Here is a 23,636-nt window from a genome sequence, read left to right as displayed (position 1 = left end):
GAAAAAAAATTACTAAAATTAGAAAATAAACTAATTTTTCACGTATATATGTTTCTAAAATAAATTTTATACATCCGTGATGAAGCGACCCATAATTTAAGATAGTCAGGACCAAGCGACCCATTATTCAAACGAGGTGGTCCAATATTATTAAGAGAAGTTAGTAGGACCACATACTTGGCAGCCACGTCATCTATTACTGTTTTAATGGATGAAAAATGTAACTGATGTATTATATTGAAATAAAATAGTATGAAATTGAAATGTTTTAAACATGTTATAAGAAATTAAAATCGACCACAAACTTGAGGTGGTAAAGTGTAATTTACCCTAATTGTTAATAAACAAAAGAATGAAAATGATACACAGATGATGCCCGCAAAAGAAGGAAAAAACGATAGTGGATTGAATAGAGGCCCCGTTTAATGGAAATCGTGGTGCGGCCCGGCTCCCACAATTCCCATTGCCCAGGTCGAACCCGGTTCCCACAATCCGTCTCTGTAGACCATTACAACAGCACTTAACAGTTACAATTTACAATTTTACAATAGAGAGAGAGACACACACACACAGAGACAGAGCTTTGAATTGAACTCAAGGCAATGGAGGTCAGTCCAGCCCCAGCGAGTGATGGAACCGAAACCAAGGGCCTGAAACCCCTCATCTCGCTCTACTCCAACCGTCTCTGGAACCGCGTCCGCCGCTTCCTCCCCGCTTCTGATTCCAATTTTCTCCGGAAAATTCCAATTCTTGCTGGGGCTGGGGAAGCCAGATCACGGAAACGACGAGAATGTCTTCCTCTTCCGCTGCCTTTTAATCCACTGGAATCATCTGGGTATGCCTCTTATTACATTACTTTACTCTCTTTTTTGGTTGCTTTGATGCATTTTCCTAAACCCGGATTTACATATACACGTATACATATGTACATATATACATATATACATATATACATATATACATGTATACGTACACGCACACACGAGCCCCTGCTTCGTCATGATCACAAACACGGGATGATAGGGTCTCCGTACAGACTTTATGGGATACTATAGTCCTATTCCCTATCAATTTTTCCTGCAGTTGAGCGGATCCCTACTAAGAAACTGCATCTAGGCGTACATCGTTCTCTTCACTTTTCCTTTTTCTTCCTGATTCTATAAGGCTGCATTTGGTTTGTGGGCCATTCATATCATACTTAAGATCTTAGTATCCTTTACCTTGACTCCCCCTGAATAGGAAGTACTATTTCAAATTATGGTTGGTCAATTTGTGGCTCGGCTTAAATCCCAATTCCACAATATCGTCTTTATAAACATGGAATTACAGAAAAAAAAAAAAAACCATTAATATTAACTTAGTTTTCTAACCTGCACTTTTTGATTTTATGTTGAGTTTTAATTGTGATATTGGTTGGAGTATGAAGCGCGTGGAAGTCATTGAATTTTTGAATTACTAATACCTGAAGAAATAATCACTTTTCAATGTCAATTTCTGTTGTAGTTGTTATGCTACACAATAACTGTGTGTGAATTGTATTAGAGGGGGTAAATAGGACACACTAGTAACTTGCTTGATTTTAGTGTTACAAGTACCTGCATCACTTAATGTGCTCTAATTAAAAGCCTAGTGTGTTCAATTGGGATTTTAATAGTGTTAGAAGTAACTTGCTTGATTTTAGGCGTATTATAGTCAAATTTTTATGGAACCTATAAAAGGTTGGGTCTTTTCAACAAAGAATTTTTAAAAATATATTACATAAAGTAATGGATTTTGGTGTATTTTAGAATGAATTATGGGCTATAACAAGTCTAGCCTTTTCCCCTTCACTTTGGTGGATGTAAGATGCAGACCCTGCTTGTGAACATGAAGGATTTGACTGAATTTGTAGATCGTTTGAAGACACCATCGAGAGTAGACCTGTATGCACACGTGCTTAAATATTTATTGAACCTACAAGTTACGAGGTAGTCGACAGCCGGCACTCCATGATCACGTCGAATCCTTATGAAAATGAATCCAGAACGAAATCGCGCTAAAGCTAGGGCGTCACCCGTAAGTGGCGCGCTGTGTGGCCTGAGCACAGTGATAAGTGAGCAAGGGTCGCTGTATCTCCATCGGCACCCGGATACAGTGTTAAATGAGCAATGGGGCTATAGAAACTTCTTTTCGAACGACTCCACTCAAAGTTGTTTGGGAGCATATGCTCCTATCAACTTTACACGGGACACACAAAAGAAGTACTTTGATCCTATTAGACAGGGAAGGGTGAAGAAGCTAGGACAGAAGGGTAGAGTTCAAGAGAGCAAAATGCGTTTAGGAACGTGGAATATAGGAACCTTGATGGGAAAATCTATGGAAGTAGTAGAAGTTATGGTGAGGAGAAGGATAAATATTATGTGCCTACAAGAAACTAAGTGGGTTGGTCGTAAGGCAAAGGATCTAGAAAACTCAGGGTTTAAACTATGGTATTCGGGCACAAATAGAACGAGAAACGGTGTTGGCATCATCGTGGACAAGACCTTGACACAAGATGTTGTAGATGTCAAGAGGGTAGGAGATAGAATTATGGCAATCAAGATTGTAATAGGACAAGAACTTATCAATGTGATTAGTGCGTACGCACCTCAAGTAGGGTTGGATACGAGTTCGAAGGAGAAATTTTGGAAAGACCTTGGAGACTTGGTGCAAGGAATTGCTCAGACGGAGAAGTTATTTATAGGAGGAGATTTAAATGGACACGTGGGCAGGGAGACAGGCAACTATGGAGGTTTTCATGGTGGCCATGGTTTTGGGGAGAGAAACGAGGATGGGGAAGCTATCTTGGATTTTGCAATGGCATATGATCTCTTCTTAGCCAACACCTTCTTTAAGAAGAGAGAAGAACATGTGATCACCTACAAGAGTGGGTCGTCAAAAACACAAATAGATTTTCTTCTAATGAGGAAAGGGGATCGTATAACTTGTAAGGATTGCAAAGTTATACCAGGAGAGAGCGTGACTAATCAACATCGCTTGTTGGTGATGGATGTACATATCAAAAGAGTGAGAAAAAAGAACAAGACTTGGAAGTGCCCAAGGACTAGATGGTGGAATCTAAAAGAAGAAAAACAAGCCATTTTCAAAGAGAAAGTAATCACCCAGTGTGTGTGGGATAGAGAGGGGGAAGCTAACCAAATGTGGGATTCCATGGCTAGTTGTATCCGAAAAGTAGCAAAAGAGGTATTAGGAGAGTCCAAGGGCTTTGCCCCACACCAAAAGGAATCTTGGTGGTGGAATGAGGAGGTACAAGCAAATGTGAAGGCTAAGAAGGAATGTTGTAAAGCCTTATACAAGGATAGGACCGATGAAAATGGTGAAAGGTATAGAAAAGCGAAGCAAGAGGCGAAGAAAGCTGTGAGAGAAGCTAAGTTAGCGGCTTATGACGATATGTATAAGCGACTAGATACCAAAGAAGGAGAGTTGGATATCTATAAACTAGCTAGAGCAAGGGAAAAGAAGACAAATGACCTAAACCAAGTGAGGTGCATCAAGGATGAGGATGGAAAGGTTCTTGCTACAGAGAACGCGGTTAAAGACAGATGGAAAGGTTATTTTCATAATCTTTTCAATGAAGGACATGAAAGGAATGCTTCTTTAGGGGAGTTGAGTAACTCAGAAGAGTGTAGAAACTACTCTTTTTATCGTAGAATCCAGAAGGAAGAAGTGGGTGTAGCTTTGAAGAAGATGAAGCATAGAAAAGCAGTAGGCCCAGACGATATACCAATCGAAGTGTGGAAAGTTTTGGGAGAGACAGGTATAACATGGCTCACTGACCTTTTCAATAGGATTTTGAAAACGAAGAAGATGCCGAATGAGTGGCGAATGAGCACTTTGGTGCCTATCTACAAGAATAAGGGCGATGTACAAAATTGCTTGAACTATAGGGGAATTAAGCTAATGAGTCATACAATGAAGCTCTGGGAGAGAGTCATTGAGCATAGATTGAGGCAAGAGACACGGGTTTCGAACAACCAATTCGGGTTCATGCCAGGGCGCTCAACCATGGAGGCAATCTATCTCTTACGAAGATTGATGGAAAGATATAGAGATGGGAAAAAGGATTTACACATGGTCTTTATAGATTTGGAAAAAGCGTATGATAGGGTCCCAAGAGACATTCTTTGGAGGATTTTAGAGAAGAAAGGAGTACGAGTAGCATATATCCAAGCTATACAGGATATGTATGAAGGAGCAAAGACTGCCGTAAGAACTCATGAAGGACAAACCGAAAGCTTTCCCATAACTGTAGGATTACATCAAGCCTCATCCTTAAGTCCTTACCTTTTTGCGTTGGTAATGGATGAGTTAACAGGACATATTCAAGGTGATATTCCTTGGTGTATGCTTTTCGCAGACGATATAGTGTTGATAGATGAAACTCAGGAAGGGGTAAATGCAAAGCTTAACCTTTGGAGAGAAGTGTTGGAATCTAAAGGTCTTCGCCTAAGCCGATCAAAGACAGAATATATGGAGTGCAAGTTCAGTGCAAATGGAGGCCAAAACGAGTTAGGGGTGAGGATCGGAGATCAAGAAATACCAAAGAGCGACCGTTTTCGTTACCTAGGATCTATCTTGCAAAAGAACGGAGAATTAGATGGAGATCTCAACCATAGAATACAAGCTGGATGGATGAAGTGGAAGAGTGCATCCGGCGTGTTGTGTGACCGCCGTATGCCACTGAAGCTCAAGGGAAAATTTTATAGGACGGCAATAAGGCTGGCGATGCTGTATGGCACAGAATGTTGGGCGGTGAAGCATCAACACGTACACAAAATGGGTGTAGCGGAGATGAGGATGCTTCGTTGGATGTGTGGGCACACGAGAAAGGATAAGATTAGGAATGAGGATATCCGGGGTAAAGTAGGAGTAGCCGAAATTGAAGGAAAGATGAGAGAAAATCGGTTACGGTGGTTTGGACATGTGCAAAGAAGGCCTACTGACGCTCCGATTAGAAGATGCGACTATGGGACAGAGGTTCAGGGCCGAAGGGGCAGAGGAAGACCTAGGAAAACTTTGGAAGAGACCCTAAGAAAAGACTTAGAGTACTTGGATCTAACGGAGGACATGACACAGGACAGAACACAATGGCGTTCTAAGATTCATATAGCCGATCCCACTCAGTGACTTGGATTTTCCAAGTCTCCAACCGAGAAGTTTTCCTCACTCGGGAAATTAAGGGAACACTACCTCAACCTATATGCTCCACTCACAAAGCTTCAACATACAAGCTTCAACAAAAGAAAATTCAAAGAACTTAGCGAAGAAGGCTTTGGTGTATTTAACACAATACGTTGAAATGAAGGAAAGCTTATTTATTGATATCCCTGATAAGTTACAAATATGTACATATACTTGAGTCAAAATAAACAAACAAGAGGGAGCCTTCACAAAGGTTGCTTAGGAGAAGTCTCAGCAGTCGGTAGAGCCCCAGAAAGAGAAGGCACCGGAGGGGGATCATTCGGAGCCTCAGTACTGGACAAAACCCTAGAAGGAGGAGGCATCAGAGATTGATCATTTGGAGCTTCATTACGCGGTACAGCCCCAGAAGACGAAGGCAATAAATGCCTTTGGAACAAACCCACAAATCTCTGATGATCAAGTAAAACCTGACCATCAGATTCCTTCATCTGGTCAAGCTTCCTCTTCATGTTTGTAGCATAGTCATGTGCGAGCCGGTGCAACTGTTTATTCTCATGCTTGAGCCCTCTAATCTCCTGTTTGAGACTCATCACTTCAGCCGCCAATGATTCAACTTGGCGGGTTCGAGCAAATAGGCGTTGGGCCATATTAGACACAGAACCTGCACACTGAACACTAAGAGCCAGAGAATCCTTAACAGACAACTCATCAGACCGTTTGGAAAGTAGTCTGTTATCTTTGGGAGTGAGAAGGTTCCTGGCCACTACCGCAGCGGTCATATCATTTTTCATCACGGAATCCCCAACGGTAAGAGGACCAGTAGGGGAGACGAAGGATGGGCGCCATATGTTGTCTGGAGAAGGCGGGGCTGCCTCTTCAACAAGGTTCAAGTCAAAACGACGGTCGGAGGGGCCAGACATTTTCAAATGTGTTGAAGAGAGAAGAGGTCGGACAAATCAAGATCTTAGAAGTGCAAGAATGGAGCTTCTACTGGTGGATATTCAAGTGTGCTTTGGAACTTAATGTCAGCCCCTATAAAAATCTGCACTCGACGAAGCTTCAGAAATCGAAGAGGCGCCTGCTCAGAAATCGAAGAGGCGTTTGCTTTCTCAAAAGCTGGGCTGCTCAGAGACCACGAGGGTCGATCTCAGAAATCGAAGAGGTGTTTGCTTTCTCAAAAGCTGGGCTGCTCAAAGACCACAAAGGCCGATCTCAGAAATCGAAGAGGCTTGCTTTCTCAAAAGCTGGGCTGATCAGAGACCATGAGGGCCGATTTCAGAAATCGAAGAGGCACCTACTTTTCCAGCCTTGTCAGCACCTGTCACACGCACACTCAGCTTTGCGGAAATTATGGGCATTCTGTCGAAGATTTCTGGCGAAGTAGAAAGCACATGAATCGTACTGTTCAATCACCCACTTCCCACACACAACAGTAGCTCATGGGTACCACAGATAACTTTGCCAAAGTTCTCTGACAAAGTTGAGACACGTGAAGCTTGCAGCTCCCACTACATCGCTCTGACCAAGAAGGGTAAAAGAATTGCAAAGAAACAACACTAACAAAGTTTAGACACATAAATTTTGAAGGTCTAGCTACCATATTATTACCCACAAGGGTAAAGGAACAGTACCACTGCTGGATAATTGGAAAGTCCCGGTGTGTCAACCTCTGTGCTTCGTGGCAAGGTAGACTAGCAAACATGCCCAACCTTTACTCACATTCGAGAAAACACTCCTAACAAGATTGCTTGCTCCAAAATCGAAGAGGCACCGCCCTCCGAATCTCGAGAGCCAGACTCCCAACATGATTACTTTCTCAAAAATCGAAGAGAGGGTAAAGGAACAGTACCACTGCTGGATAATTGGAAAGTCCCGGTGTGTCAACCTTTGTGCTTCGTGGCAAGGTAGACTAGCAAACATGCCCAACCTTTACTCACATTCGAGAAAACACTCCCAACAAGATTGCTTGCTCCAAAATCGAAGAGGCACCGCCCTCCGAATCTCGAGAGCCAGACTCCCAACATGATTACTTTCTCAAAATCGAAGAGAGGGTAAAGGAATAGTACCACTGCTGGATAATTGGAAAGTCCCTGTGTGTCAACCTCTGTGCTTCGTGGCAAGGTAGACTAGCAAACATGCCCAACCTTTACTCACATTCGAGAAAACACTCCCAACAAGATTGCTTGCTCCAAAATCGAAGAGGCACGGCCCTCCGAATCTCGAGAGCCAGACTCCCAACATGATTACTTTCTCAAAAATCGAAGAGACACCGCTCTCCGAATCTCGAGAGCCAGACCCCCAGCAGGATTGCTTTCTCAAAATCGAAGAGGCATCGTTCTCCGAATCTCGAGAGCCAGACCCCTGACAGGTCTGTAATCTTCACACGCAACAGCAGCTTTCCAGATACCACAAACCACTTTTTCAAAGTGCTCTGACAGAGTTAAAACATGTGAAGCTGGCAGCTCCCACTACCGTGCTATAACCAAGCAGGGTAAAGGAATAGCATTATTACTTGATGTTAGGGAGACTCCTATATATGTCGACTTCCATCCCTAACAGACAGGCAGACCTGCAAAAATGCTCAACCCTTTCTCTTATCTGAGAGGGCACTCCCAACAAAGCCTTTCGAAATATTCAGCTTTCTTTCCCCCCGATAATACCTCTGTAAACAAGCTATACTAGAGCAAGAATATCTCATATCATCAGGGTTAAAAGCAAGAGTATCCCATATCATGCTTTTTCCCTGTCTTTTCCTTTGGCCTTGTTCATACCTGCAAGACAAGGAGAAAGAGAGCAATCAGTCAGCACTTGGAATCAAGCTTCCAGCCAGGAACTGACTGCCTGGAACCCCTTACCTGATTACTTACCTGGCATTGCTCTCGAGTACTCATCTTCAACATCTTATGCTTCCAGGGAAGATACCGCATCTGCCTGAGGAACAGATAGGGCAAGTGAGAAGGATACAAGGAAGCATGTGGAGACAAGCGTAACAGCACACGTGCCGATACATCCACTACTCTATCAAAAGCAAAAGTATCCCATATCAGCAGGGTCGAACGTACTCTAGATTTGATGGACTTGTTTTGACCCTCAAATTCTTCAGTCGGCCTTATACTCTGGAGGAAACCAGAAAACCCTCCAGCCCAGTTCAAGAATAAGCCTGTGGAAAGTTACTTCTTCAAAAGCAAAAGTATCCCATATCATCTCTCCTCATTTTTCTTCTCTTTATCCTTCATGCTGCCTGCAAGATAGGGAGAATGTGAACAATCAGCCGGAGCTCTGATTGCTTACCTTGTCTGTCACCTCTTTCAGCAGATCCCCCAGCTCGGCGACTTGGGGGACTCCTACTACATGGTTTGTATCTCGCTTGACCAAGCATGAAACTACAAGTAAGCTTCAAGTGAAATTGATACATTACCTTGTGCATCTCCACCAGTTACAGATACCACCCCTGGATGGAGGAAGAGTACTTCCAGAGAAGATGTCACATCTACCTATGAGACAGATAAAGGCAAGTCAAGACGATACCACACTCCGGTACTTAGAAGTTTCGTGGCTACGAGATCATTCTCCCACAATATTTCCTAATGTCATTTGTACTAAATCATTCACTTGTACTCACTAAAGGAGAGCTTGAATCTATGTACTTGTGTAAACCCTTCACAATTAATGAGAACTCCTCTATTCCGTGGACGTAGCCAATCTGGGTGAACCACGTATATCTTGTGTTTGCTTTCCTATCTATATCCATTTATATACTTATCCACACTAATGACCGGAGCAATCTAGCGAAGATCACAAAAAGTGACCGTTTTCGCTACCTAGGATCTATCTTGCAAGAGAACGGAGAATTAGATGGAGATCTCAACCATAGAATACAAGCTGGATGGATGAAGTGTAAGAGTGCATCCGGCGTGTTGTGTGACCGTCGTAGGCCACTAAAGCTCAAGGGAAAATTTTATAGGACGGCAATAAGGCCAGCGATGTTGTATGGCACAGAATGTTGGGCGGTGAAGCATCAACGTACACAAAATGGGTGTAGCGGAGATGAGGATGCTTCGTGGGATGTATGGGCACACGAGAAAGGATAAGATTGGGAATTAGGTTATCCGAGGTAAAGTAGGAGTAGCCAAAATTGAAGGAAATATGAGAGAAAATCGGTTCCGGTGGTTTGGACATGTGCAAAGAAGGCCTACTGACGCTCCGGTTCGAAAATGTGACTACGGGACAGAGGTTCGGGGCCGAAGGAGTAGAGGAAGACCTAGGAAAACTTTGGAAGAGACCCTAAGAAAAGACTTGAGTACTTGGATCTAACGGAGGACATGACACAAATGAGCGCAATGGCGTTCTAGGATTCATATAGCCGACCCCACTTAATGGGAAAAGGCTTTGTTGTTGTTGTTGTATAAAAAGGAAAAAAATGAACAGTGGAAAATAAGATTATTCTGAGCTAGTGGTATTACAGGGGCTAATGATTTGTCACCCAGCTATCAAGGCTTGTACTTCAACTTCCTCTCTGTTCTTTTCTTGTTTGTATGCGTTACAAACTTACAAGTTTGGCTTTTGGTGGTGGTGGGGGTGTTGTTAACCGAAAAAAGAAGAAAAAAAAAAGTCTGTTTTCTATAATTGTAGTTCAATATTTTGCTTACCCTATTAATTTTTATTTTCACTATGCATATTTTTATGATCCTTTTCATTATAATAATTGTAGTTAATAGTAATACTTTCCAAAATACTGATTTTAGGGTAATGTGTATATGAAATGTTAAATAGTTTTTATTTTTTATTTTTTTATAAATATTTTAACTGCCAAAGTAAGCATGACAACAGTATTCTATTTGGCCGTTAAAATTCCATGAAAATCAAGCCTATAAATATATTTCAAACTTTATGTTTGAAGTTTAACAAACTTCATTAAATTCCACATACAATTCAGTTAAATTCTATGTAGTAGAGAAAATCAAGCCTATAAATATATTTCAAACTCTATGTTTGAAGTTTAACAAACTTCATTAAATTCCACATACAATTCAGTCAAATTCTATGTAGTATAGAAATCAAATAAAATTCATGGACTCCATGAATTTATAAAATCTACGTAACGCCCTTGTACTGAAACATGATGCTTGAATCAGTGCCCATGAATTATCACTTTTGTTATTATGAGATGGTTAAATTTATTTTGATCAACAAATATCATGCTTTGTTGGAAGAATGCCATTGTTTTTGTACTATTGGATCATATTAGTGATAAATGAAGACATTTAAATGTTTGTTTCTTTAAATATGCAGGGTATCGACAGAGGCATCTAGAGTTTTTGATGTTCTACATGATATGTTGGAACACATCTTCTACAATTTGCATAATATCCAGAAGAACTTGCAGTTTTGGCAATCTAGGGCTGAGGTGAGAAATAAAACACAACATCATTAATTACATTATAGATTACAGAAAGAGGGGAATGCAAATAAAAACATGTGAAAATATAAACAAAACAAAAAAGAAACATATCACGAAAGAACCTATCAAAATGTCTAAACTACAGAAGCTTCCCTATTTGATGAATGACATAGAAAGAAGAGTTGCCAGCCTTTTCTGAGTTTACTGCTGAAGTTCTGCTGGAAGCTAGGATTTGGGAGGTTAAAGCGTTTTAGGTGACACAATTTCATGAGCAAAAAGTTGTTTTTGAGAAAAATAAACAGATGATATACTAAATTACTGGAAATAAGCCAGTTTGGGAAGGTTCAAAATCGGTTTTGAGAAGCAAGTGTTGAAGGATCTGTGCCACGGGATGTATAAATTGTTTGGTCATGATGGTTCAACAACTTTTGGTGGAAAGGGTTCGCTTGGTATCAACCAGGCCACATTCAAGGACCTGGAGATTAGAATCAGCAGGTGTTTTCTTTGTGTTAGTTGTTTTTCATATTTTTATGTTAGGTGGGGCAGTTCCAAATTTTCACCAAGCAGGTTCACACAGAAGGCAAAGCTTCCTCTGTTATTCAAATAAGAAAAGTCCTTTCCTGCTCATGCAAGAACTTTTTGTTTTCCTTCACTCTACCACTTTCCCTTAACTTTTCTTTATTAACACCAACCTTAAATCTTTGTGACATTGAGATTGTTTTACATAATTTTAAATCGTTCCTATCATCATATTGTGTATAAGCCACATATAGTTAGTTAATTTTCTTGTTATGTTGTTAAATTGAAGATAAGCTACATATAAGCGGTTGTCTTTGACTATAGCTTGTAGCAGGTAATGCATCTGTTAACAACTGGGTAAAATGGTAATATAACAATTGATCTTACCAGCCACATTCTGTTACTAGAAATAAAACAAATACAGTTTACTTTCTGGGTTTCCCCCACACAATGCAAATCATGGCTACGTTCCTGCATTTATGCGTCTGTCTGTGCTGGCTATGATTTGAATAAACCATGCACAAATATTGATGTTATATACAAATGATACACAATCAGACTTATGTTTGATATATCTGATTTCAGGGATCTAATGCTCAAAAAGTTAAATTTATGGTGTTAGAGAGAGGGCCACATGCTTTTATTGAAGGTGCAATTCAGCTGATACGTGGATGCATTGCTGAAGGTTCTTCTATACAGAGTATATCCCTCTCTGCATCTGCTCACATATCTGAACGGATAACTATATTAACTAGCTTGAGATGTTCTCTCGCCACATTTTTGGCCCAGGTTTGCTTTACCTTGTTCATATATTGTTAATTTGAATATGGTCTCTAATTTTTTGAGGAGAGAGATGACCAATTATAGCCCTCTTATATTTTCTTTTCAGCACACACACAAATATATATATATATATATATATATATATATATATTTATATAGCCGACCCCACTTAGTGGGAAAAGGCTTTGTTGTTGTTGTATATATATATATATGTAGATAGATAGTATATACACACACACATACATACAATGAGAGCTTCATAAGAGGGATCCCTTTCTACTAGAAAAAGGATTGTAGTTGAGCCCAACCATCAAAGCTATCCGTTAATCCACATTGTTTAACTTTTAGGACTTCATTCAAAGATCGTCCTTGCAAAAAATCACCAAAATCCAAAATCATATGGTCATCAAACAATAACATAAGAAATAGACGGACACAATCTTTCTTCTAAAAGAACTAAATATATGATAATCAAATTGTCAAACGATTTTGGATTTCAATGATTTTTCGTAGGCATGGTTCTTGGATGGAGATCTAAACTGTAGTCAGTTTGGATTATTGAACCTCATTGTGGAGTGTGAGGAACAACCCTCTCAACTATTCTTCCAAAGGGATCCTCTTAAGAATACCCACAACACGCGCACACACAGACACACAAACAGAGACACATGCACACACACACACACACACACACACACACGTGCACGCACGCACACATATCTGAATATGATGTATGTCAATCGTGGTTTGTATAGGTTTACATGGAAATTGACAAGTTTGGAGACGGATTAGTGAGCGATCCAGAGAATTCATTGCCTTCCTTACTAATTAGAATTAATGGCTTATTCTTCAAACTAGAGGCATCTGTTGGCCATGTGCATGCAATGCGGCAGGTAGCTTCTTGAACATTCGAACTTGATTTTATTGTGGTGGTAGCCTTATTGTCAAGATTGTTTCACCATCTGAAATTCAAAAAGAGAATCAAGCACGAAACATGAAAACCATTGTAATATGTATATTTAATTGCCATGCAGGTTGATTCGTCTGTTGAGGGCAGCTATTCAGTTCCACTACTATTTGAGAAACTCCCGGAAATAAATCAAGAAGGATCTCAGTGGACAGACTGTGAAATTAAGGATGCTATCAATTTGGTTTATCAGAATCTGGACAAGCTCGATTCTTACTTGTCTTCTATTGTAAGAGCTTCTGCCACATTTTCTCTATCGAATTAAGTATAGCTTTTGTTGGGGAAGCTGGATGAAATGATTATCTGGCATACGGGTAGTACCTTGTAATTTGAAGCAGCTGATAGATCATATGTGTATCAACTGGCTTATGATTGGTTCTTGTTTATATACTTTATCCATCTTTTGACAATATGCAGGAAATAGTTGCCTTTCGTTTTTTTATTTTAATTTATTTTATTTCCTGTTTTTCTTTTTCATATACTTCTTTATACTTTTTCTTTGATTTATTTATGTGATAGGTTTGCAAACATCGTAAACCAAGGAAGGTAACACAATATTGGATCCGTTATACATGTGGTGCGGTTGGCTTCTCAGTTTGTTCTGTGTGGCTTATAGGACATAGTAGTCTGATGGGAAGTCCTGACATTGACAATTGGGTTCGTGAAGCGAGGGATTCAACAGTCAGCTTCTTTAGCGATCATGTGGAGCAACCGGTATATTTGTTCAACTTATGTCGTGCTTTAATTTTCTGCTGCTCTAAAAAATATTTGTTATGCTATTTGACTGAAAGTGAAGGAAGCTATGGTGCCATGTAACTGTCTTGACATGAAGTTTATATTTTCAGATGATCACTTTATAAATTAACCTTTGATAGAAGTTTCTCGGAGGCTTAAATTTGTGATATATTTCCATGGAGTCTATGTAATTTATTTAAAACTCCATCAAAATCCGTGGATTTATAATTCCATAAAAATCCTTTAAAATCTCAATTGAATACACCCTAAGGGTATTAGCTTCGATAGTGCTCAGTGCAATATTTGCGATATGGTTCAAAGGAGAACACCTCTTTTTGTGTCTGTACTGTCGACATTGGTGTGTGAATTGTGATAAAAGATGCTGAGAATGGGTCATCTGTTTTTGCACAGTCCAGTAGCATTGATTGTTTGGCTGAGGTTATTCGTGAAGGCTAATTTGGGCTGGGAGATTCCAGCTACATGTGTGGCATTATTTGTAAGAAGCACAAGTAAGTTGGAGGAAGAAAGAGGCACAGTGATAAATTTGGTGGAAAGGACTATACAGATTTTGGGATGTAGTGGCGTGAGAGGTGGATACAGTGATAAAAAAAGAATTTGGTGGAAAGGAGTAGACAGATTTTGGGATGTAGGGGGGGGGGGGGGGTGAGAGGTGGATTATTTGTTGGAAGGGGTTATGTTTCGAGCTTTGGTATCTTCAGAGATTAGGGAGAGTTCATTTTCTGTTATTATTTCAAATTGCAATGCTGTTTCTCAACACCTTCATTTTTTAATCTTGGATATGTTATATAGTTGCTATGGTGAATGTGGACGATGCTTCTGCTTTTTTGTCTTTGCCATTTTAGAGGACATCTTCTCCTCAGTTTTTATTAATTTCTCGCGTCTCCTCTCTGAAGAGGTAAAAAAATAAAATTCAGAGTGCATCTGACAGCCAGATAAATTGTTTTACTCTTCATGGAAGCTATAGCAGACATTAGCAGTTCAAATACGTGCGGTATTTTGTTACTTAAGTTGGATGGATTATATTATCGATTAAGAGCTCGAATTTATTTTTCGGTATCACTAAAGGAACCCATCTCGTCAGCCATTACATGAGAACCCCAGGTAGATATATTCGAAGATTATGCTAGAGTCGGTTTAGCGGACCTACGGGATAGAGTTCAGTTTTTGTCTGCCCTTTGGGCCTCAGTTTTCCCAGGAATCTCTCTCTATAATTTGTTTAGATTGGAAGGGGCAGCCTAATAATTGGTGTTTGGGTGTTTTAGCTTTTCTGGTTGGCTGTGTTTATTCTGTTTTCTGTTTTGGGTGATTTTCTTGACCGCCCTCTTTGCTTTCCCCTTTCTTCTTATAATATTGTCTCTTTATAAAAATAAAAAATTTTACTACGTGATTTGCTCCAATAGCACCTCAGAGAGAGCTTCCCCTTGTTGGCTTTGAGATATTGATCAAAGTATGCTCGTGTCTTATCTTGCCAGAGTGCCTGTTAGCCAAACCCCTCTCAGTTTCTCCTATCGTAGATTGCAGGAAAAGATGTGAAGAGTCCACTTAGCCCATATTGTTGAGAACCAGGATGATCTTTTCCATTTAAAATTTATATCATCCAGCCTTTAATATGCATCCTTGAGAATTAAGCGTATTGTAATTGTTCTGTTTTTACTGAAAGTTTTGGTTTGAAGTATTATCTCATTATTAAAAAGATGGCACTCACTTCTGACCTCAACCTTCGTCTCTCTCTCTCTCTCTCTCTCTCTCTCTCTCTCTCTCTCTCTCTCTCTCTCCTGTACATGCAAATAACCTTTTTCATATTTATATAAACATCTGAATATATTCTAATGACTTCAGCTATATGTTGACTCAATTTTTCCTAGCTTCTGTCTATTAGAGATGAACTCTTTGAGACATTCAGGAAAAGACATAAAGGAATGATGGATCACGAAGAAGTGCAACTAACTTCTAATTCTCTACACAGGTTAATGTTTTTATCTCCCCCTTGCTTGCTTAAACTGTGGGTAGTAAAATGCTGATCATGCCATTCACATTTCTCAAGTCATAAAAGTGATCAACATGCAGATTGTGACTTATCAAGTCTTACGTCAGTGGTGGGCAGTTGCCCTTTTTTTTAGTGGAAGGAGGGGATGTTCAATTCACAATTAATGCAGTGGTTTAGAAAACTATTCTTTCTAACTGTTAAATCCTTCTACATTTCATATTTTATTCCGCGGGCTTTGGATCACTTGTGCTACCTGTGACTTACATTAATAGGTGTAGTTAATAAAGATTTTACCCTTTTAGTTTGGGTGTATTGCTACAATTTTCCCTTTTTGTTTTATAGAGTGTTTCTCAAATTTATCAAAAAAAAGTGTTTTTAAGAGGCAGAAGGGAATATTACTATATCCTTTGATTATACTAACGAAACTTATTCTTTGCAGATCACTGGGTTTGTGTTCTATTTATTTATCCTTTTATCACATTCACATAGCACATCCAGCGTTAGTTTATTTTGCTAAACTGGTTCGCGCTAAAGCTAGGGCGTCACCCGTAAGTGGCGCGCTGTGTGGCCTGAGCACAGTGATAAGTGAGCAAGGGTCGCTGTATCTCCATCGGCACCCGGATGCAGTGTTAAATGAGCAAGGGGGCCATAGAAACTTCTTTTCGAACGACTCCACTCAAAGTTGTTTGGGAGCATATGCTCCTATCAACTTTACCCGGGACACACAAAAGAAGTACTTTGATCCTATTAGACGGGGGAGGGTGAAGAAGCTAGGACAGAAGGGTAGAGTTCAAGAGAGCAAAATGCGTTTAGGAACGTGGAATATAGGAACCTTAACGGGAAAATCTATGGAAGTAGTGGAAGTTATGGTGAGGAGAAGGATAAATATTATGTGCCTACAAGAAACTAAGTGGGTTGGTAGTAAGGCAAAGGATCTAGAAAACTCAGGGTTTAAACTTTGGTATTCGGGCACAAATAGAACGAGAAACGGTGTTGGCATCATCGTGGACAAGACCTTGGTACAAGATGTTGTAGATGTCAAGAGGGTAGGAGATAGAATCATGGCAATCAAGATTGTAATAGGACAAGAACTTATCAATGTGATTAGTGCGTACGCACCTCAAGTAGGGTTGGATACGAGTTCGAAGGAGAAATTTTGGGAAGATCTTGGAGACTTGGTGCAAGGAATTGCTCAGACGGAGAAGTTATTTATAGGAGGAGATTTAAATGGACACGTGGGCAGGGAGACAGGCAACTATGGAGGTTTTCATGGTGGCCATGGTTTTGGGGAGAGAAATGAGGATGGGGAAGCTATCTTGGATTTTGCAATGGCATATGATCTCTTCTTAGCCAACACCTTCTTTAAGAAGAGAGAAGAACATGTGATCACCTACAAGAGTGGGTCGTCAAAAACACAAATAGATTTTCTTCTAATGAGGAAAGGGGATCGTATAACTTGTAAGGATTGCAAAGTTATACCAGGAGAGAGCGTGGCTAATCAACATCGCTTGTTGGTGATGGATGTACATATCAAAAGAGTAAGACAAAAGAACAAGACTTGGAAGTGCCCAAGGACTAGATGGTGGAATCTAAAAGAAGAAAAACAAGCAATTTTCAAAGAGAAGGTAATCACCCAATGTGTGTGGGATAGAGAGGGGGAAGCTAGCCAAATGTGGGATTCCATGGCTAGTTGTATCCGAAAAGTAGCAAAAGAGGTATTAGGAGAGTCCAAGGGCTTTGCCCCACACCAAAAGGAATCTTGGTGGTGGAATGAGGAGGTACAAACAAAGGTGAAGGCTAAGAAGGAATGTTGTAAAGCCTTATACAAGGAGAGGACTGATGAAAAGGGTGAAAGGTATAGAAAAGCGAAGCAAGAGGCGAAGAAAGCTGTCAGAGAAGCTAAGTTAGCGGCTTACGACGATATGTATAAACGACTAGATACCAAAGAAGGAGAGTTGGATATCTATAAACTATCTAGAGCAAGGGAAAAGAAGACAAGGGACCTAAACCAAGTGAGGTGCATCAAGGATGAGGATGGAAAGGTTCTTGCTACAGAGAACGCGGTTAAAGACAGATGGAGAGGTTATTTTCATAATCTTTTCAATGAAGGACATGAAATGAGTGCTTCTTTAGGGGAGTTGAGTAACTCAGAAGAGTGTAGAAACTACTCCTTTTATCGTCGAATCCGGAAGGAAGAAGTGGTTGTAGCTTTGAAGAAGATGAAGCATAAAAAAGCAATAGGCCCAGACGATATACCAATCGAAGTGTGGAAACTTTTGGGAGAGACAGGTATAACATGGCTCACTGACCTTTTCAATAGGATTTTGAAAACGAAGAAGATGCCAAATGAGTGGCGAATGAGCACTTTGGTGCCTATCTACAAGAATAAGGGCGACGTACAAAATTGCATGAACTATAGGGGTATTAAGCTAATGAGTCATACAATGAAGCTCTGGGAGAGAGTCATTGAGCATAGATTGAGGCAAGAGACACGGGTTTCGGACAACCAATTCGGGTTCATGCCAGGGCGCTCAACCATGGAGGCAATCTATCTCTTACGAAGATTGATGGAAAGATATAGAGATGGGAAAAAGGATTTACACATGGTCTTTATAGATTTGGAAAAAGCGTATGATAGGGTCCCAAGAGACATTCTTTGGAGGATTTTAGAGAAGAAAGGAGTACGAGTAGCATATATCCAAGCTATAAAGGATATGTATGAAGGAGCAAAGACTGCCGTAAGAACTCATGAAGGACAAACCGAAAGCTTTCCCATAACTGTAGGATTACATCAAGGCTCATCCTTAAGTCCTTACCTTTTTGCGTTGGTAATGGATGAGTTAACACGACATATTCAAGATGATATTCCTTGGTGTATGCTTTTCGCAGACGATATAGTGTTGATAGATGAAACTCAGGAAGGGGTAAATGCAAAGCTTAACCTTTGGAGAGAAGTGTTGGAATCTAAAGGTCTTCGCCTAAGCCGATCAAAGACAGAATATATGGAGTGCAAGTTCAGTGCAAATGGAGGCCAAAACGAGTTAGGGGTGAGGATCGGAGATCAAGAAATACCAAAGAGCGACCGTTTTCGTTACCTAGGATCTATCTTGCAAAAGAACGGAGAATTAGATGGAGATCTCAACCATAGAATACAAGCTGGATGGATGAAGTGGAAGAGTGCATCCGGCGTGTTGTGTGACCGCCGTATGCCACTGAAGCTCAAGGGAAAATTTTATAGGACGGCAATAAGGCCGGCGATGCTGTATGGCACAGAATGTTGGGCGGTGAAACATCAACACGTACACAAAATGGGTGTAGCGGAGATGAGGATGCTTCGTTGGATGTGTGGGCACACGAGAAAGGATAAGATTAGGAATGAGGATATCCGGGGTAAAGTAGGAGTAGCCGAAATTGAAGGAAAGATGAGAGAAAATCGGTTACGGTGGTTTGGACATGTGCAAAGAAGGCCTACTGACGTTCCGATTAGAAGATGCGACTATGGGACAGAGGTTCAGGGCCGAAGGGGTAGAGGAAGACCTAGGAAAACTTTGGAAGAGACTCTAAGAAAAGACTTAGAGTACTTGGATCTAACGAAGGACATGACACAGGATCGAGCACAATGGCGTTCTAAGATTCATATAGCCGATCCCACTCAGTGACTTGGATTTTCCAAGTCTCCAACCGAGAAGTTTTCCTCATTCGGGAAATTAAGAGAACACTACCCCAACCTACATGCTCCACTCAGAAAGCTTCAACATACAAGCTTTAACAAAAGAAAATTCAAAGAACTTAGCGAAGAAGGCTTTGGTGTATTTAACACAATACGTTGAAATGAAGGAAAGCTTATTTATTGATATCCCCGATAAGCTACAAATATGTACATATACATGAGTCAAAATAAGCACACAAGAGGGAGCCTTCACAAAGGTTGCTTAGGAGAAGTCTCAGCAGTCGGTAGAGCCCCAGAAAGAGAAGGCACCGGAGGGGTATCATTTGGAGCCTCAGTACTGGACAGAACCCTAGAAGGAGGAGGCATCAGAGGTTGATCATTTGGAGCTTCATTACGCGGTACAGCCCCAGAAGACGAAGGCAATAAATGCCTTTGGAACAAACCCACAAATCTCTGATGATCAAGTAAAACCTGACCATCAGTTTCCTTCATCTGGTCAAGCTTCCTCTTCATGTTTGTAGCATAGTCATGTGCGAGCCGGTGCAACTGTTTATTCTCATGCTTGAGCCCTCTAATCTCCTGTTTGAGACTCATCACTTCAGCCGCCAATGATTCAACTTGGCGGGTTCGAGCAAATAGGCGTTGGGCCATATTAGACACAGAACCTGCACACTGAACACTGAGAGCCAGCGAATCCTTAACAGCTAACTCATCAGACCGTTTGGAAAGTAGTCTGTTATCTTTGGGAGTGAGAAGGTTCCTGGCCACCACCGCAGCGGTCATATCATTCTTCATCACGGAATCCCCAACGGTAAGAGGACCAGTAGGGGAGACGAAGGATGGGCGCCATATGTTGTCTGGAGAAGGCGGGGCTGCCTCTTCAACAAGGTTCAAGTCAAAATGACGGTCGGAGGGGCCAGACATTTTCAAAGGTGTTGAAGAGAGAAGAGGTCGGACAAATCAAGATCTTAGAAGTGCAAGAATGAAGCTTCTACTGGTGGAGATTTAAGTGTGCTTTGGAACTTAATGCCAGCCCCTATAAAAATCTGCACTCGACGAAGCTTCAGAAATCGAAGAGGCGCCTGCTCAGAAATCGAAGAGGCGTTTGCTTTCTCAAAAGCTGGGCTGCTTAGAGATCACGAGGGTTGATCTCAGAAATCGAAGAGGCGTTTGCTTTCTCAAAAGTTGGGCTGCTCAAAGACCACGAAGGCCAATCTCAAAAATCGAAGAGGCGCTCGCTTTCTCAAAAGCTGGGCTCCCTAGAGACCACGAGGGCCGATATCAGAAATCGAAGAGGCACCTACTTTTCCAACCTTTTCCAGCCTTGTCAGCACCTGTCACACGCACACTCAGTTTTGCGGAAATTATGGGCATTCTGTCAAAGACTTCTGGGGAAGTAGAAAACACATGAATCTTACTGTTCAATCACCCACTTCCTACACGCAACAATAGCTCATGGGTACCACAGATAACTTTGCCAAAGTTCTCTGCCAAAGTTGAGCACGTGAAGCTTGCAGCTCCCACTACATCGCTCTGACCAAGAAGGGTAAAAGAATAGCAAAGAAACAGCACTAACAAAGTTTAGACCCATAAATTTTGAAGGTCTAGCTACCATATTATTACCCACAAGGGTAAAGGAACAGTACCACTGCTGGATAATTGGAAAGTCCCTGTGTGTCAACCTCTGTGCTTCGTGGCAAGGTAGACTAGCAAACATGCCCAACCTTTACTCACATTCGAGAAAACACTCCCAATAAGATTGCTTGCTCCAAAATCGAAGAGGCACCGTCCTCCGAATCTCGAGAGCCAGACTCCCAACATGACTACTTTCTTAAAAATCGAAGAGAGGGTAAAGGAACAGTACCATTGCTGGATAATTGGAAAGTCCCTGTGTGTCAACCTCTGTGCTTCGTGGCAAGGTAGACTAGCAAACATGCCCAACCTTTACTCACATTCGAGAAAACACTCCCAACAAGATTGCTTGCTCCAAAATCGAAGAGGCACCGCCCTCCGAATCTCGAGAGCCAGACTCCCAACATGATTACTTTCTCAAAAATCGAAGAGACACTGCTCCCCGAATCTCGAGAGCCAGACCCCCAGCATGATTGCTTTCTCAAAAATCGATGAGGCATCGTTCTCCGAATCAATCGAAGAGGCGCTCGCTTTCTCAAAAGCTGGGCTGCTCAGAGACCACGAGGGCCGATCTCAGAAATCGAAGAGGCACCTACTTTTCTAGCCTTGTCAACACCTGTCACACGCACACTCAGCTTTGCAGAAATTATGGGCATTCTGTCGAAGACTTCTGTTGAAGTAGAAAGCACATGAATCTTACTGTTCAATCACCCACTTCCCACACGCAACAATAGCTCATGGGTACCACAAATAACTTTGCCAAAGTTCTCTGCCAAAGTTGAGCACGTGAAGCTTGCAGCTCCCACTACATCGCTCTGACCAAGAAAGGTAAAAGAATAGCAAAGAAACAGCACTAACAAAAGTTTAGACACATAAATTTTGAAGGTCTAGCTACCATATTATTACCCACAACTGTAAAGGAACAGTACCACTGCTGGATAATTGGAAAGTCCCGGTGTGTCAACCTCTGTGCTTCGTGGCAAGGTAGACTAGCAAACATGCCCAACCTTTACTCACATTCGAGAAAACACTCCCAATAAGATTGCTTGCTCCAAAATCGAAGAGGCACCGTCCTCCGAATCTCGAGAGCCAGACTCCCAACATGACTACTTTCTCAAAATCGAAGAGAGGGTAAAGGAACAGTACCATTGCTGGATAATTGGAAAGTCCCTGTGTGTCAACCTTTGTGCTTCGTGGCAAGGTAGACTAGCAAACATGCCCAACCTTTACTCACATTCGAGACAACACTCCCAACAAGATTGCTTGCTCCAAAATCGAAGAGGCACCACCCTCCGAATCTCGAGAGCCAGACTCCCAACATGATTACTTCCTCAAAAATCGAAGAGACACTGCTCTCCGAATCTCGAGAGTCATACCCCCAGCATGATTGCTTTCTCAAAAATCGAAGAGGCATCGTTCTCCGAATCTCGAGAGCCAGATACCACAGACCACTTTTTCAAAGTGCTCTGACAGAGTTAAAACATGTGAAACTGGCAGCTCCCACTACCGTGCTATGACCAAGCAGGGTAAAGGAATAGCATTACTACTTGTTGTTAGGGAGACTCCTATATATGTCGACCTCCATCCCCAACGGACAGGCAGACCTGCAAAAATGCTCAACCCTTCATCATATCTGAGAGGGCACTCCCAACGAAGCCTTTCGAAATATTCAGCTTTCTTTCCCCCCGATAATACCTCTGCAAACAAGCTATACTAGAGCAAGAATATCTCATATCATCAGGGTTAAAAGCAAGAGTATCCCATATCATGCTTTTTCCCTGTCTTTTCTTTTGGCCTTGTTTTTACCTGCAAGACAAGGAGAAAGAGAGCAATTAGTCAGCACTTGGAATCAAGCTTCCAGCCAGGAACTGACTGCCTGGAACCCCTTACCTGATTACTTACCTGGCATTGCTCTCGAGTACTCATCTTCAACATCTTATGTTTCCAGGGAAGATTCCGCATCTGCTTGAGGAACAGATAGGGCAAGTGCGAAGGATACAAGGAAGCATGTGGAGACAAGCGTAACAGCACACGTGCCGATACATTCATTACTCTGTCAAAAGCAAAAGTATCCCATATCAGCAGGGTGGAACGTACTCTAGATTTGATGGACTTGTTTTGACCCTCAAATTCTTCAGTCGGCCTTATACTCTGGAGGAAACCAGAAAACCCTCCAGCTCAGTTCAAGAATAAGCCTGTGGAAAGTTACTTCTTCAAAAGCAAAAGTATCTCATATCATCTCTTCTCATTTTTCTTCTCTTTATCCTTCATGCTGCTGCAAGATGGGGAGAAGGTGAACAATCAGTCGGAGCTCTGATTGCTTACCTTGTCTGTCACCTCTTTCAGCAGACCCCCTAGCTCGGCGACTTGGGGGACTCCTACTACATGGTTTGTATCGCGCTTGACCAAGCCTGAAACTACAAGTAAGCTTCAAGTGAAATTGATACATTACCTTGTGCATCTCCACCAGTTAAAGATACCACCCCTGGATGGAGGAAGAGTACTTCCAGAGAAGATGCCACATCTACCTATGAGACAGATAAGGCAAGTCAAGACGACACCACACTCCGATACTTAGAAGTTTCGTGATTACGAGATCATTCTCCCACAATATTTCCTAATGTCATTTGTACTAAATCATTCACTTGTACTCACTAAATGAGAGCTTGAACCTATGTACTTGTGTAAACCCTTCACAATTAATGAGAACTCTTCTATTCCGTGGACGTAGCCAATCTGG

The 23,636-nt window shown here is 41.3% G+C and overlaps 1 protein-coding gene across 1 annotated transcript in view; it reads left to right on the top strand.

Annotated features, from left to right (window-relative positions):
• The first annotated feature begins 397 nt into the window (after positions 1 to 397).
• Positions 398 to 23,636, top strand: part of LOC103427262 (protein DGS1, mitochondrial) — a 28,943-nt gene continuing 5,704 nt past the window's right edge. Inside the window, exons 1-7 of the mRNA XM_029099977.2 lie at positions 398 to 835; positions 10,474 to 10,588; positions 11,687 to 11,890; positions 12,640 to 12,777; positions 12,919 to 13,080; positions 13,371 to 13,565; positions 15,473 to 15,573. Coding sequence (XP_028955810.1) covers positions 603 to 835; positions 10,474 to 10,588; positions 11,687 to 11,890; positions 12,640 to 12,777; positions 12,919 to 13,080; positions 13,371 to 13,565; positions 15,473 to 15,573 — 1,148 coding nt within the window. The 5' untranslated portion in view covers positions 398 to 602. The remainder of the gene's footprint in view (positions 836 to 10,473; positions 10,589 to 11,686; positions 11,891 to 12,639; positions 12,778 to 12,918; positions 13,081 to 13,370; positions 13,566 to 15,472; positions 15,574 to 23,636) is intronic.

Source organism: Malus domestica, chromosome 03 (assembly GCF_042453785.1).
Source record: "Malus domestica chromosome 03, GDT2T_hap1".
NCBI lineage: Eukaryota > Viridiplantae > Streptophyta > Magnoliopsida > Rosales > Rosaceae > Malus > Malus domestica.
The sequence above is the reverse complement of the archived record's forward strand: the minus strand, read 5'-3'. Positions and strand labels throughout refer to the sequence as shown.